The 15,585-nt window shown below is 50.5% G+C and overlaps 1 protein-coding gene across 8 annotated transcripts in view; it reads right to left on the bottom strand.

Annotated features, from left to right (window-relative positions):
• Positions 1-15,585, bottom strand: part of kdm6ba (lysine (K)-specific demethylase 6B, a) — a 41,368-nt gene that overhangs the window by 3,859 nt on the left and 21,924 nt on the right. For 3 of the 8 annotated variants that reach the window (XM_049751488.2, XM_049751522.2, XM_049751514.2), the window contains 13 exons: positions 7,508-7,593; positions 6,103-6,199; positions 5,878-6,001; positions 5,678-5,773; positions 5,302-5,596; positions 5,129-5,206; positions 4,858-5,034; positions 4,631-4,795; positions 4,049-4,549; positions 686-3,726; positions 486-612; positions 290-395; positions 8-213 (listed from right to left, as the gene is read on the bottom strand). In XM_049751488.2, the coding sequence (XP_049607445.1) occupies positions 8-213; positions 290-395; positions 486-612; positions 686-3,726; positions 4,049-4,549; positions 4,631-4,795; positions 4,858-5,034; positions 5,129-5,206; positions 5,302-5,596; positions 5,678-5,773; positions 5,878-5,996 (4,911 nt within the window). In that variant the 5' untranslated portion in view covers positions 5,997-6,001; positions 6,103-6,199; positions 7,508-7,593. Of the gene's footprint in view, positions 1-7; positions 214-289; positions 396-485; positions 613-685; positions 3,727-4,048; positions 4,550-4,630; positions 4,796-4,857; positions 5,035-5,128; positions 5,207-5,301; positions 5,597-5,677; positions 5,774-5,877; positions 6,002-6,102; positions 6,369-7,507; positions 7,594-11,936; positions 15,574-15,585 lie in introns of those variants that run through there. The other 5 variants (XM_049751533.2, XM_049751543.2, XM_049751507.2 and 2 more) reach the window with 5 other exon arrangements.

Genomic DNA, 15,585 nt, shown 5'->3' with positions numbered 1-15,585 from the left:
GCCTTACCTGCAGACTCTCCTGGAAGCTGGACGCCTGGTACTGCGCGTACTTAGCGATGGTGGTGTGCGAGCGGCTGCTCTCGCATGGCCACGTCTGACCCGTCCCGCTGGGGTCCCAGTTCTCATCCGCCGGCTGCTGCACCTGAGTCCGCACCTCCACCGCCTGCTCCGCGTTAGCCTCCACCAGAGACTTGGTGGAAAACAGACCCAAGTCTGTCAAACGAGACGAGGAGCGTTACGAGAAGCGGGGCGGGGGTTGGGGGGGCGACCCGCACGAGTGCAAACGTACTGATCCGTAACGATCCGGCCAGTCCTCGGATGACCGTGACGGGATTCTTTGGGTCTGTACAGAACTGCAGCAGCACGGGAGAGAAGGCGTCCCTCTTGCTCTCCAGCTACATGGAACAAGAAAACGAATGAGCGACTGCAATTTGCTAGAATTGTGTAATCAATCGTGTAGTCAAATGGCTGGCCAATGGTTTTACATAAATGCTAGGTGTGGGGGGGTTGAGTTTCTCTCTGGGAATGGGCTCCTCCGAGGTCATGATGGGCTTGACGGAGAAAGCCGGCAGCAAGAAAGACTCCCTGAACTTCCCCTTTACTCGGGCCCCCCTGAGAGAATAAAAGAGCGTTATTGAGGGTGTGCCGATTTTTGCAACTTGCGGGTCCCATGTGGAGTACTGACTTGCAAGATCGGATGATTTCAGCGGCTGTGTTCTTGATGCTTATCTGCTCCAGGGGAATCCTCTTGTCCTCCACTTCGGAGGCGATGAAGGTCTCCCGGTCGCCGCTCTCCACTTTGATGAGTCGGATCTTCAGCTCCTTGGGGGGTCCGTCCGACAGAGCCTTCAGCTTTAGCAAGTCCGGCGACGAATCTTCGCTTTTCTTTGACCTCCACTCGGTGTGCTCGCCCTCGCCGGCGGAGGTGGCGCCAGACGCGTCTTTGCGTTTCTTCTTCTCGGAGTCGTGGTGTCTGCAAGTTTTTCCCTCCTTGCTCTGGAGGTTGAGGTCGCAGAGGATTCGCCGGTCCTTCTTGTCCTTGTGGCTCTTGCCCTCCTTGTGTCGCCTGCGGCCGCTGCTGGAGGACGACGAAGACGAGGAGGAGGAGAAGACCGCCTCTTCCCTCTTGTCTCGGTGCTTCTTCCTCTCCTTTGTGTCTTCCTGCTTGTGGCTGTGGCCGTGTTTCCTCTTCTTCTCCCGCTCTCTGTCCTTGTGTCGCTCCTTCTCGCGGTGCTCCTTCGCTTTTTCCGGCTTGTGTCTGTCCTCGGTTTTGGCGTGACGCGCCAGCTTGTCCGACTCGCGAGAGAGCGTCACCTTGGATCCGTCGGTCAGCTCTGCCAGCGACGACTCGGAGATGGTGGTCAGACGATGCTCCTCCTTGATGGCGCGGTAACGCCCTACGCCGGGCGTGATCTCCTTTTGGGCAACCCTTTCCACTGTGTTGGTTTCATCAACGAGCTCCACCTTGACGTCTTCGAGCGGACGCGCCGGGGAGGACTTTGGAGGAGCTACGGCTGGACTGAAAGGAGCATTAGTGGAATCGGACGTGGGTGAGCCGCCGTGCTGTTGTCGGCAAATGTCGGGACCCAGCGAGAGCGACGAGGAATATTTGACTCCCAGCAGAGCCGACGGCGGGGGTCTCCCGAAAGGTCCGCCTCGGTACGCGTACTTCTGTCTCTCCAGGGCCGTGCTCATGGACTTGAACGTGCTGTTGACGTCTGTCTGGTGGAGGTGGGGTCTTTGAGGTGGCGGGGAACACGACGGGGCCTCCTCTTCCTCCTCCTCCTCCTCCTCCTCCTCGTCTTCATCGTCATCCGCCTCGCTTTTCTCCTGCTCAGGAAGACCGTAAAGTTTGGCCAGGTCGCTGTGGCGGTAGGTGCTGTTCCTGACTCCCAGTGTGCTTTGCAGAGATGTTTTCAGGTAATCCTCCTCCTCCTCCTCCTCCTCCTCCAGTTCCTCGTTGAGAGAAGACGTCCGGCTGCACGGGGAAGCCAATGAGCCTTGGCGGCTGAGCACGGGCGGGCTGGCGTGGGGGTCAGCCCCAAAGTCTTCCTGATTTGGCTGACCCTTGAGCGCCGGGAGGAGGTCAGGAGCGCAGAGGTAAGCCTTGACGGAGGGGGGGGCGCTCGGCGCAAACGTATCCAGGAGACCCTCGGTGTACATCTCCTCCTCCTTTTTGATGGATTCGTCCAGCATGGCCATGATGTTGGCCAGGCCATCGGGGAGCAGCGTGGACAACTCCGACGGCTCTTCCTCAAACGGAGAACTGTCCGAGCGCAGGGCGGGCGCGGGCGGGTTCTCCCTAGGAAACGCCTGATAGAGTTTGGGGGGCTCTCGGAGCGCGGGCAGAGAGCCAGCTGGCTCTTTGGGCTGCGTGGCGGGGGGCTTGCCAGAGTAGAGCGGCTGCTGCTGGTTGATCCCTGAGGTACTGTTGTGTATGGTGGTGGGAGGGGGGCTGCCCCACATCTCGCGCTGCCTCTGCTTCTCGCGGGCGTAGTCCGTCTGCGGCGTGAGCGGAGGCGGTCGCAGCCTTTCCAGCGGAGCGCCGCTGACGGTCGGCTGGCCGGAGGAGCCGCCGCGGCTCAGCCACGGGTAGGGGGGCGAGGTCTGCGACGGGGCGGGGGCCGGGGGAGCGGACGAGGCGTCGCCACACAGAAGCCTCTCTAGACTCTCCATGGCCGTCTGCTCTTGAGGCTTTTTCACCATGGCTTCTTCCTCCTCCCTCCTCTTTTTCTCCTCCGCCTCCTTCCTTTCTCTGGCCATCCTCTGACGCTCCTCCTCTTCTCGCCTCTTCTTCTCCTCTGCTCGCCTCTCCCACTCTCTCCTCTTGCGCTCGCGCTCTTGCTTGTCACATTCCCTCTTCTTCCTCTCCTCCTCCTGCAGCCTCTCCACTTCCCTCCTCTTCCTCTCTTGCTCCTGCAGCTCCCACTCTCTCCTCCGCCGATACTCCTCCTCCTTGCGTTTCTCCAGCTCTCTCTTCTTCCTCTCCTCCTCCCTCCTTTTCTCCTCCTCCAGCTTTTGCTTCATCTCCAAGTCTCTCTTGCGCCGCTCGCCGTCTTCTCTCTCCTTCCTCCTCCTCTCTTCAGCTTGCATGTGGCCCTCGAGCTCCGCGTCCAGTTTGTCCAGCGCCTCCACGATGGACTGGGGATTCGAAGCGGGAACCGGATGGTTCTGCCGCTGGCAGTACGCCTGGGAGGACACCTGCCGGTGGCCGGAAGATGGGAAATACACGGGAGGAGAAATGGGAACAGCCTTGGAGGCTCTGCTCATAATGACGCTGTCCCCCGTCCTGGGTAGCCCTGAGGAGAACAAAGACGACGACGTGGAACACGTCGGAACGTGCGTCGCCTGAGGGTAGAAGGAGGTCTTCCCCTTGGAGGGTCCATTTTCTTGAAGTCTTCCTCGTACCTCGTGGTGAAACTGGCTGGCACTCAACTGAGGGCCGGGGGGACATCCATGGGGACCTCCGATGGAGCTTTGGGGCGCCGGCTCGTTACTCCTCTGCCAGTTCCTGCTGGCGCCGTTCACCTGGCAACCGCCGTCTGAGACACTGCTGTTACCATAGCCACCGACGTGGCAGGAGGAGCGATTGGCGGTGATGACAGGGGTGCGGGTCGAGCTGACAGGGGGCGGGCCGACGTGAGGTTGATGCTGACTGTCTGGACCCTGATTGTGGCTCTGCTGGTGATGAGGTATCGGTCCTGGAGGTCTGGGGATGCCGGCGTCCTGGGGGACGACATCAACACTATCAAAATCACAATTTCAGCACATCCTTTTTTTCCGCTTCTGATGGTTTTCAACCAGTGAACATTTTGCGAGAGAGCCGCAAGCGCAAACTACGATTGCAGATCTTTGTCATAGGTGACATGACTCCTTTTTGTGATTGGCTCAAGAAAACGTCAGAATTTGGACCAGATGAAACAATACAATATTGGTTTCACCATTTCAGTATTTATCGACACAAAATCAGCCACTGCAATGCAAAATTTCAACCATTTTGCATTTGTAGGAACCGAGTCGATTCACTTTTGGTGTTACCACAACTTACCACGGGGTGACTGCTGGACCTACTCTGGTACCTCCACACATCATAGAGCCCACTCTGCTGAGGTACTGAGGTGGTGCTGGTGGGAGGTGGTGGAGGCACACGTTGACCCAGAACTGGGTGAGGCTGAAAGTGGCTGTAAGGCACACCGCCGCTGCCGCCGCCGCCGCCGCCGGCTGGGGGTTTTGCTGGTGAAGACTGAGCGTGCCGATGTTGATCCCTGTCCCCTCTGCTGGGGGCCGGCGCCCCAGTGAGATGGCTTCTGTGGCCGTGGGCCTCTGTGGTGTGACAGAGGGGAGCCGGTTTGGAAGAGGGGCTGCGATAGGAGGAGTGGGGGGACTGCTGGTTGACAGCCTGAGGTTGAAAGCAGTCTCGAGGAAGAGGAGGCACACAAGCCGGGTTGTAGCTCGGCGGCGAGTTGACGGGAGGTGACACGGTGGAAGGAGAGCAGGTGGCCGGGGGCGTCTTTTGGGGGTAGCCGCTTAGTGCTTGTTTGTGGGCCTCCTGAATGAGAAAGAAGGCGAGATTCATATTTGGTGTCACGTTCAGATCAATGAGAGCAGCAATCAGCCCAAACGCTCTCACAATTCGGCCTTGGAACTCCAAAGATGCCTTGCGATCGCAGCTCGGAGGCTGCCAAGTACTGTTGTCCTTTTGAAGTGGGTTCCAGAAGGCCGGTTTGGGGTGATGGGCCTGAGATAGCAAAGCCTGGCCCGGTCCAGGGAAGCGCTGCTGGCCAGGATGCAAAACCTGCACATGTGGAAATGTGAGTGTGAAAGAGCAAAGATGCAAAATGTAAAGTTCTGTGTTACCTGATCGGAACTTTTCTTCCTCTTGCTGGGGCTGGGCCAGTCTTCGCCGGACGAGCGGTTGGGCAGGTGCACGGACGACGATGCGGCAGTGTGCTGGATGACAGAGTGTTCGCCGAGCGGAGGGCGCGGTCGCTTTAGCTGACTGGCAGGCATCTTGCCAGCGTGTCCCCTCTGCTGCTAAGAGGGGATTTCAAGTCGCACTTAAGCGAGCGTGTCGTGACGATTGCCATTGCTGCCGTGAAACATGATCGCAGCCAATTAGAGCGCTCACCTGATGCACCTGAGCCCACATGTCGTCTCCCGGCAGTGGCGGCCCCCGTGGGGCATGGTGCTCCTGAAGACCCCCAAACTTGACAAAAAAGCAGCACGGGGGAAAAAGAGAAATCATTTAACAACAGCGCACAAACCTAAGTTTGAATTCATCACGAGCAGACCGGCTAAAACCTTTAGCGGTTGGTTCGGCCTATTGGCAGGGGGATGCGGGGTAGGGGGCGGGCCGCCACTGCCAGTGTAGCCGCCATTGTGGAGGCGGAGCGAGTGCTCGGGGAGAGTCGCGCCTGGATGTCCTTGGGGAGGGTGGTGGGATTCGTACAGCTGGCCGAGTTGCTCCCATGCTCGGTGAGGAGGGGGAGGATGAAGATGATGAAGCGGATGATGAGGAAGCGGCCTCAGCTGCTCCCTCGGCAGACCCGGCAACATTGGCTGGGGGAGATCCAGCTTCTCCCCGCCTCGCAAGGGCCTGGGAAACAGAAAAAAAAAAGAAAAATAGTCAACTACAGCTGCGCTGCGGCGTCCATTTGTCACTTTTACGCACACTTACCCATTGTTGAAGAATTTATTGGCTTGGCTGAGTCCATGAATTGGACCAGGAGGTAGATGAGGAAGGAGCTGGTGTTGGCTCATTCCCGGCAAACACCTGATGGACGGAACAAAACACCACAGCTTCCAATTTGAACTTAACATTCTTGCGTGTGCCCGGTTAGAGAATCTGTCCGTGTTTATGCGGGCATGGCAACCCACCTGCCAGGTGGCTGCCATGCGCGGCCGCCCACGGGAGCCCAAGGTCCCCGGTTGAGTCCATCCAGAGAGAAGGAATCCCGTGTGCCACGCCCGCCAAACTGCTCCACTGCGTGATGCATTCAGCCTGCCGACAGGAACCGAGACGCACCAAAAAAGCTCACAATGTGGAAGTACACTATGAGCATATTTGTCTTCCTTGCAGAGATGGGAGGTGTTTGTACCCACCAGACTAGCTGTGTCCGTGAAGCCCTCCACTGCAGCACAGAGAGGGCCTCACTCCAGTGCTTGAAATCGCTCGACTGTCCCGTTTCTCTGTTTTCAGCTGTGACAGAAGAGTACATTTAAGTCAAATGTATTATTCATATCCAAAAGTCATGTCATCCTAGCAACCTTGGACAGAACTCTAATATATATTCCACGTATTGTCAACCAGTGGTCCGTGGCCCTCTAGTGGTCCGTGGCAGTATTGCAGGTGGTCCGCGCAATTGGAACTGGAAAATAATTGTAACATTTTTAGAAATATTGATTAGACTTATTTTCCTGCCATTTTTATGAATCATTTACCCATCCAAATTATGTCAAATGTAGCTATAATTCCCCAAATAGACACAGAGATGCAAATAAATAGCCTGTATAGGTCTATCCTCCTTTGGTGCAAAATAAAATAATGTTTTGCCAAAGCAGTGATCCCAGAGTTGCTTCTTGGTTATGATGGCGGTCCATTGGACATAACCAGTTGAAAACCCCTGATATGATCATGGATGGAGGAGGCCTTTGTGTGTGTTGTGCATGCACTACATCAGATGGCCTGCTGGGGGCGTTAGCACAACAGTCAGAGGATTATTATCAGGGCCCAGATGGCCATTGGGGGAAGGGGGGGGGGGGGGGGGGTGTCACCTACGAGGACATACCCTGGTTACTGTAATCCTTCCAAAGGCCTTGTGATGATAAAAGGAAAAGAAAGACTTGCTGTGCCAAGTGTGTGTTTAAGTGTGTGCGACAATGAAAGTGTTGCCAAGTGTGAGAAGTGGGCGACTGTGTGCATAAATTGTGTGCCTGTCGGATACATGGACGTTTAATCTCATTACGACAGACATGATGGAAGAAGGGGGGGCAGTGACAGACGGTCTGAACTGGACGGAAGGACAGATTAAGGAGAAACGATGGAGATGGAAGGCGTGAAGTGTGGGAACATGGAGGACACCCACGCATCTTCACACGAGGGGGAAAATACTCGCTCGATCGCCTCCCTGCTGCTCTTGGAGGACCTCGCATATTAAATCACAATTGCAATATTGAGCGTGGGAATTGCAATTAAAAAATGTAATAGTGCACGTACACTCAATTAACTTTTCCTGGCAGTGTATGGGCGCCGTTTTTACCAGGGCTCCCAAATTCGCTTCACTCATACGCAATTCCGCCTCTCGTGCACCCACACACTCTTCATTTCTATTTAAAGCGGTGGATATTTCAGTCGCCGTGCACTTTTAGTTCGCCGGGACCGCCGCTGCCCGCCGCTGCCCGAGCTTATCTAGACACCTCCTGCCTAGTCCAAAGCATGCGTGAGAGACCAGATAGGCCGCCGACTTTTAACTGTAAAGTTCAGGCACGTGCGCACGACCTTGTTTACCTCCAGAGTAGCAGTCGGTTCCCGACTGACAATCGTGTCGCGCCTCAGCTTCGGCCGCCGGTCATCTCTCGGGTGCCTCCTGGACGCTGGAAGACACAGACACGACATACAGACATCAATCGTTGTAATGAAGGCTTTGTTGAGTCACCGCTCAGGAACACGACACGGGTGAAACGGACTGCAGGCGTCGTTAGAAAGTGATGTTAGCAATAATAGCAAAGCACACCGGTGTGTGTGTGAAAGTGATGACTCAGCGGGAACAGGGCATACCCCCAAAACTGCTCTGAAATGTCACTTTGTAGCTAGGTGAGTGGGAATTTCTCAAGAGCTGATATGTCATGTGTAGTCTACAAGCGAGCGGGTTTGCGTGTGTATAACAAACAAGTGGGTGGGGGGGTTCAAGTGAAAGGCCACGAAAAACACAAAGCGGCTTAAGATGAACGTTTGACAGCCATCTGGTGGAATGTCCCCACCACCACGCTCATCATCATCATCATCCTCATTAAGCTAATACATTAGTGCCTTGAGATGATTTGTTAAAAAAAATAATAGGACTTGCATCAAGTTAGCAAAGGTTGTATGTAAGCTGCTGTAAGATCAGTCGCTCTTCGTGGAGGATAAAGAAAATATGCCCGTGAGAAGCGCAATTAGCTGATTAAATGAGTTACTTTATCTTTGTGCTCACTGCTTAAAAGGTGACACAGATGTCGAATATTAGCTCGTATATGGAATTTTCAATTATGTGTTAGCATTAAGCTAGCAAAGGTGGGACCTAAGGCACCAGTGGACAACAGCGATTTAGCTCTGGGCTCAGTACGTTAACCAGTCCCGCCTTAGCCTTCAAGCCCAACAGTCAGTCAAAACAAAGCAGATTCGAGCTGCTCCCGTCTCTTTCTGTTCTGTATTTTGGAGAATCACCTTGAACCACACAGGACGATGAAAAAGCCCCAGAAAGGAGGGAATTTGTGGAAACAAAATCAGAAGACTCTTCTCGTTTAGTGTCACTTACAAAGTGCTTAAATGCGGCTTTGGAGAACACACCAGAGGCGGGAAATGTTCCCGATTCGGGCCGGCATCACTGACAAACGGCCATTTTGAATAATGTTAATGACGTTTACACTGACGGAACTTCAAAAATAATTGCAGATTAAATCACAATACCAATATTGCGGGGAGGAGGAAAAACATGCGATTAAGGCGCTTGGATTATGCAGGTGTACCTAATAAAGTGGCCAGCCAGTGTCTGTACATGTTGGAGATTAAAGAGAGGAAGTGAAGCTTTGAGGGGAACAGGAAGTCACAGCCAGAGGAAGTAGGCCTCCCAACTGGCGAATGAAGCGGAGACACGCAGGATTGCGACTTCCTCTCGGACACAAACTGCATGTGCGCTTTAAGGGCAAGTGAGGTCACGACACGTGAGCTTTGGTGTATACACACACTAAAAAAGTACTTCCAACGTTGGCGGTGGCCTGGCTTTGCGTGTAGCATGACTCACAAAAGCCTCTTCGGAAAAAAGAAAAAAAAAAAAAAGAGGACGTAAGCCTTGCTTCCTACTCTGGTAAGATTCTGATGAAGATGTGTCCATGTGTGACACCGGCGATTACTCAACATTTCTGTACGTCGTTTCAAGCAACACGTGCCAGACAAAAAGACAGTGACTCAACTCCCGGCCCGGAATGCTGACACACAAAGTGCAAGCGTAGGCGACTCACTCTCCATTTCCACAACGCTCATCATCAAAATCCCCGTCAACGTTTACTTTTCGTGGTGACTGAAACAAGCCCCGCCCCCTAGTATGACCTCACAGGATCTCTGACAAAACAGGACGTTTCATTGGCCGCAGAAGGGGAATGCTGTCATCACACCCACACTTTGTTGAGGGAAGGTCCGCGGAAGATCCCGGGTCTGTTTGGGTTGGTCTTCCGGGCCCAATTTGGGTTGAAACGGCCACCTCTTATCCACATGAGCGACCACATGAAGCGGAAAGGACTTTGTCGCTGTTCCACCCGAGCGTGATGCTCCCTCTCATTTCACGTTAGGGGTTTGCTCAGACTTTCATATCAAACGCCACTGTGTCATTTTCTCAACTGGCCTATAAAGTCTCAAAGAAGTTTATTATGATAGTGAAACCCTAACAACCACAGACTAAACACATATACTGCTGCGATGCAGTTAAACTTTTACGGCACTCTATTTCTTGCAAGAGATCATTAAATGATGGAGAATTAGGCAGAGAAGAGCTGCTACTAATTTGAAGTAATAATTGTTTTATATATGATGGAGTAACGATACTGGTTTGGTTGAATATTTTTAAAAGAGTATAATAATAAATACCATTTCATTCTCTTTTATTCCATGTGCTATTTTTACAGTCAAAAGTGACCAACAACTTGAGGCATGCACACTGTGCCTCTTTATTTTGAGAATTCATATGTGCCAGACGACTGAAAAAAGTGAGCCTTAAAATATGAGGGTCGAACCCCATCAGTTTCATATGCGCATTCACCGAACCCCTCTTTAGTCAATTTTTTTTTTCAAGACAGAGATGTTTTTACTGGTGCACAAAATGAGCCGTGCATAAACATCACCTTGTTCAAAGAATAAAACCAACACAATGCATGAATTCACAACAAATGACATACCAGAAAATCAGTGTGACTTCTGCTTCTACCAGTTCAGATATGCGGATATATAAATCAGGTGTGTTCGGACCTCTGCAGTGGAGGCTCTGCCGAACCCCTGAAACCGACTCACCGAACCCCCAGGGTTCGACCGAACCCAGGTTAAGAACCACTGGTCTGGAGCATATCTACGGCGATAAACATGGGTTCACATTGTACTCAAAGTGAAAAGTCACATGTGTGTGGGAACAGCAGCATGCATACAAAGCTCAGTCTCACTGCATGGTGGAATTCCACATGTAGCCGCTTGTGGAGCACTAAAAGCTTCCTCTATCTCACCTTGTGGGGGGGGGGGGGGGGGGGGGGGGACAAGGTGTCTGCGTAAGGTAGAACGCAACAGTGTGCCACCACCAAGACAACTGTTTGGCGTCCCCTCTGAGCTGCGTTAACGCTTAACCTGTTGCTGTGTGCCCAATGTTATTCCACACCTGCCTTCGCTCCATGGCGGAAAAATGACACCCCAGACAGCAACACACACACACACAAAGATGCCGTTTCTCCTTTATTTAAGCATGACATCCAATCCGGATTGTCGCTTGCTGTCTGGAGAAGGCAACAAAAGCAGTCACATGCAGGGTGGCGGACAGCTCCATGTCCCCCCCCCCCCCCAAAAAAAAAGTCACAAAGCCAATATACACGGCAGCTTGTTCCCTACGTTGCCAGGCAACCTGTGAGTAAACAGTTGAAGGCAACCTACTGACCCATTTCTTTTGATAAATGCAGTAAAATACTCAACTAACACATTTAATTATCATGCATTGGTGTTGAATTGTTGAGGCTGAAATGTGGATGTCACTTTAACAAAAGTCATTATTCATAGTGCACACACGGGATAGACGTGTGTGTGTGTGGGGGGGTCTTTTAGCTTTTTACTGCCTCACCATCAAAGCTGTTTTTCCATGTCAATCGATCAGATCGGAAGCGAACGTTCAAAGGCTTTTTGAAGGGGGAGGGACTCGGCCAACACACACTCCAGGGGGTTGGTGTAGAACTTTATGACCCGTAATATAGCGACGCACATCAAGAGGAGTCGACCAAACAACAACACTTGGTCTTTACTGCCCCGTTTGTCTGCGTTGGGCTGTGCGTAATTTGCGTAAAAATACGCACAAAACACACGCGGCAGTCAGCATGCTTGATGACGTAACAAAACCACCCCCATCTCTCTTCCCACAGAGCCTGATTAAAGTCTTTGCCGATTCAAGGGTGGGGAGGCAGACATTGCCCCTCCCCCGCCAAACAGAGAGGTGATGCAAATCACTTCTTTTCAATCCGTCTCTTTGTGTGCGTCAGGAATGACTTGGTGGGGGTGTGTGGGGGCAGCTCGCCATTCACTTCATACGGCTGCCGACCCACCCCCAACTCCTACTCATGCACAATAGTGTGAGATCTCCTTACACAGGCATTTTCTTTTTTCAAAACTGCTCGCTTGCTTCCTTTTTCTAGTAAACGAACCAAAAGCAGCGCCTATTACTAATGAATGAAACTCCGCAAGTGGACCAATTACGGGAATGAGTCTCCCCCACATGTGTGGAATGATTATAAATAGAATAAAAATAAATCGAAACGTGGGACTGAGGTCACCTGCAAGAAAGAATTACGCACCAATATTCCCCCACCTATGAATATTTCTACCTACTATGACAATACATTGACAAACAAGAGTTCCACCAGGTCACGTGATAAGAACTACTCAGAAGCCCTTATGACATAATACTGAGACAAGTTGTAAAAGTCCACGCACTCACCGGGTATTCCAAGTCAAACACGAAAACGCCGATAATCTCCGAATCGGAATATGTATCCACTTCCCTTGCGTGCGTTTATATCCTCAATTTGGCAAAACAACTCTCCGGGGAAACGTAATCCTGCGAACGAGCTCCGTGCGTCCCCCCCCAGTCCCCAGTCCCCCCCCCCGACAAGATCCGAAAAGGTATCCGAGAACGACGCCTCGTATTCCGCTTGTGTTGCTCCTCGTCGAGCTCGTCTCGCTGTGGCTTTTTACACACACGCAAGAACCACGGTTGCGCTCGGCTCACTTTTTAAAGGGCCAGAGCCAGCCACGCACAGTCACACGCTGACGTCATCCACGGCCCCGGAATTCCCTGACAGAGCACACTGGCACCGAGTCAGGCCGCCTCACGACTCGCGCTACCCGAACCGCCCCCTCAACCCACGCCACACTTGAACACACAATCACAGTAGCACAGGCGGTGATTAATAGACAGTTGCCAGTCATAAAAATTGTGTCCCCACGCTACATGTCAAGAAATAACATGGAATAGGAAATGGGTGCTCGACAGCGCCCCCTAAAGACGCACTGGGTTAAAAAAAAACAACAACATCGACAATATTCAGACAAAATATACATATGTGGTCTTGTAGCCACAGACAAGCAGTTTACCAAATGTTGGCAGTCTATCCTTTGTTTGTCGTTCGAAAATTAGCATGTGTTAAAACAATGCAACTTTGAATAGCGACATTAGAACCATCACAACATTAGACAGCGCCCTGACTGGGCCACGAATATTATCGACTTGTAAAGAAGGTCATCCGGGGCCACTGTGACAACGTCTAAAATCGAGTAGTCCCTGGAGTACAAAATGTGCCTTTCTCGCAGGCCACAAACATTTCTATCTTATGTATTAATTTTCCCATTCAGTAATAACAGCAAAGAGCAGTGTGTGTGTCGCACGCTTGTAAACACAAAAGCGGTTATATTTAGCAAGCCTTGGCTCAGCGGGACAAGGGGAAGCCGAATTATCAGGGAGAACGAGAGGATGGAGCAGAGAGGATGATATAAGGAATAATAACCATAATAACGCAGATGACGCACGCTCGCATGGCTCCTTTTGGTCTAATTGACAAAGAAAAAAAAATGTAATGAGAACATTGTGAGCAAGCCTTTGTGCTTCAACAGTTGTGTTGGCTCACATGACAACAAGTGGCCCATTGACAACAGAAGACGTTTTGTAGGAAGGAGTAATGGAGTGTATGCATGGAGCATTTGCGTCCACGGGAGTCCATTGTTAAGTGGTACTGAATAAATAAGTCGCACGTTGTAGTTTTTACACTCAACCTCCGCCAACTGGTATTGAGTATTGTAGCACATCTAACATCTATGCTCAATTTTGTTAAAACTATATGGCGTATCACCTAATGTCAGCATTAAGCTAGCTGACTTTCATGATATTATATCTTTAGTCTGCACGCAGAATTGTCCAAGTTATTGTGTTTTTTTTTCCCCTCTATGCCTGCGTAGATTCTCAGTTACCCGGGTCATGGAAACATGCACATTTTCAATTGAGGCAAATTGACTTACCTTTTTTTTTTTTTTAAAGCTTGAAGCTTATATAGCACTTTTCAGGAGGCAATGGAGACAAAACAAATAACAGTAAGAAACGCGTTTAGCGTGAAGTGCGCCAGCAAGCTAACTCGCAAAAGGAGGTAGAAATCCAAGGTAAAGGGGATTGACCAACCCAGATTGACCAAACCTCGATGATTTTGATTGACACGAAAACAAATAAAAATAAAATAAATAAATAAAACAAAATTCAAAAAAAGCTTTCTCGAGCGAGAAGCAGAAGCCAAAATGTACCAGTCATTCTCCTTCAATCAGTTTGGTTGAGCAGGTTCATGTTTTCATATACAGTATCAATTTTTTTTTTTTCTAAATATGCCAGTTTTACAGAAAACCTCCACTGGGAGCGACGGTCTCAACTATCAGAGGGAGGGGGAGCGAGAACAGGTGCTATTTTCATATATTTTTATGTTTTATATGGTCGTCGTATAACGGGTACTTTAACCAAGTCCGGGTGTGTCTGGAACGTACTGTATAATAAAGCTATTGTTCGCCACCTAATGATGAAAGGAGCCAGATTTTATGATTGGCAGATGTGGGAACACACACCACACGTACCACACACATTGTGGATGAATGACAATATGAAGCCGCAACAAAGAACGCTAAACCGTGGCAATCGGTCGTGGAGGTCCAACTTAGTGTGTGGCGCAGGGAGCGACAACTTCACGCTTATCACTCCGATATTGATCAAAAGGGAGCAGGAGGGCATGCGAGTGTGATGGGTTTAATTAAAGACCACGGCTTAGTAGTTCTCACACTCTCATAAACATATACACTTAGCCGAGAATTCCCACCACACCAGATGCGTGTAATTCCACAAATCAACCTTAAAAAAAAGAAATGAAGCCTGCATAGCATGTTCGTAGGAGACCGTGTGTGTCCCCACCCGCTGCAGATGGCTCGTGTGTGTGTGTGTGTGTGACCACGCATGAGTATGAGCGAGACGGCGTGAGTCAGACTTTTGGGTACACTGAGAGACAGGCAGACACAATAATAATAATCATAACGATCATAAAAATACAGTCACTATTTCGCGATTCGTTCTAAGTGAAACAAAAGTTTTTTTTTAGGGTTACACTGATTGGGACAGTTGTGCGTCTTTAGTGTAGTACCACATTGTGCCACAATATGGCCAGGCTACTGTTCAAAATATTTTGCATGCCTGTTTGTGTTCTTTTGTTACAGAAATATCTTTGCTAATTTTCGTTAGCCCCTCAATGGTATTTCCATAATAAATCAGATTTAAGCAAGCGGACTTTTGTTAAGACAAAATTCCATATTTGGTTCAAAGGTTTTAGTGTCAACACATGATATTGAGTAGTGTCGCATGATACCGATACTAATATCGACAGGGGTCCCGATAGGACATTCGAACTCTATAGAACGTAGAATGCAGCTCCTTTGGGCTTGCTTTCACACGCCACTCGCTGACTTGTGATCACGTGTTCAGGGCATGCCGAAGCTAAGCTATCGCTATTGGTCGCCAAAATAAGGGCTCGCTAACCCTAACATTGAGAATAGAATGTTCAAAATGAGGGCCGACATTGCCCCGCAACATTTCATGAATGAAACTGAAGGTGAGGATGAAATGATGTTACTCCTCATTTTCATTATGAGGCGTCACTGTTGTCAGTTGGATTGTCGTCCTGTGCCCATCCCTATTTATTTATTTATTATTTTTTTTAAATCGATACACACCTCCAGTTCATTTACAGACTACTGAAGTTCAGTGTTGAAGTGCAATTTGCATGTTTGGAACATGAAGTGTGAACCTTGAATCACAGGGGCAAGGAAATAGCGATTAGATTATTTTAAGACTTCCACATTCTTGCCAAAAAATCCTATCAAATCCATTTCTGGCTTTGACAAGAGGCCACACAAGTACATGTTTGACAGCTTACACAATCTTATCTTGCGAGTCCTGCTCACACGCCCAATTCTTACTCAAGCCACAACCTTCGCTAGTGATGACGGCGTGGGCCGCTGCTCACGCTTGCAACACATCTGGCGTCATCTCGGCTAAAAGAGCCAAA

The sequence above is a fragment of the Syngnathus scovelli genome, chromosome 1, assembly GCF_024217435.2.
Source record: "Syngnathus scovelli strain Florida chromosome 1, RoL_Ssco_1.2, whole genome shotgun sequence".
Taxonomy (NCBI): Eukaryota; Metazoa; Chordata; class Actinopteri; order Syngnathiformes; family Syngnathidae; genus Syngnathus; species Syngnathus scovelli.
Note: the sequence above shows the minus strand (reverse complement) of the source record. Positions and strands in the feature narration are given on the sequence as shown.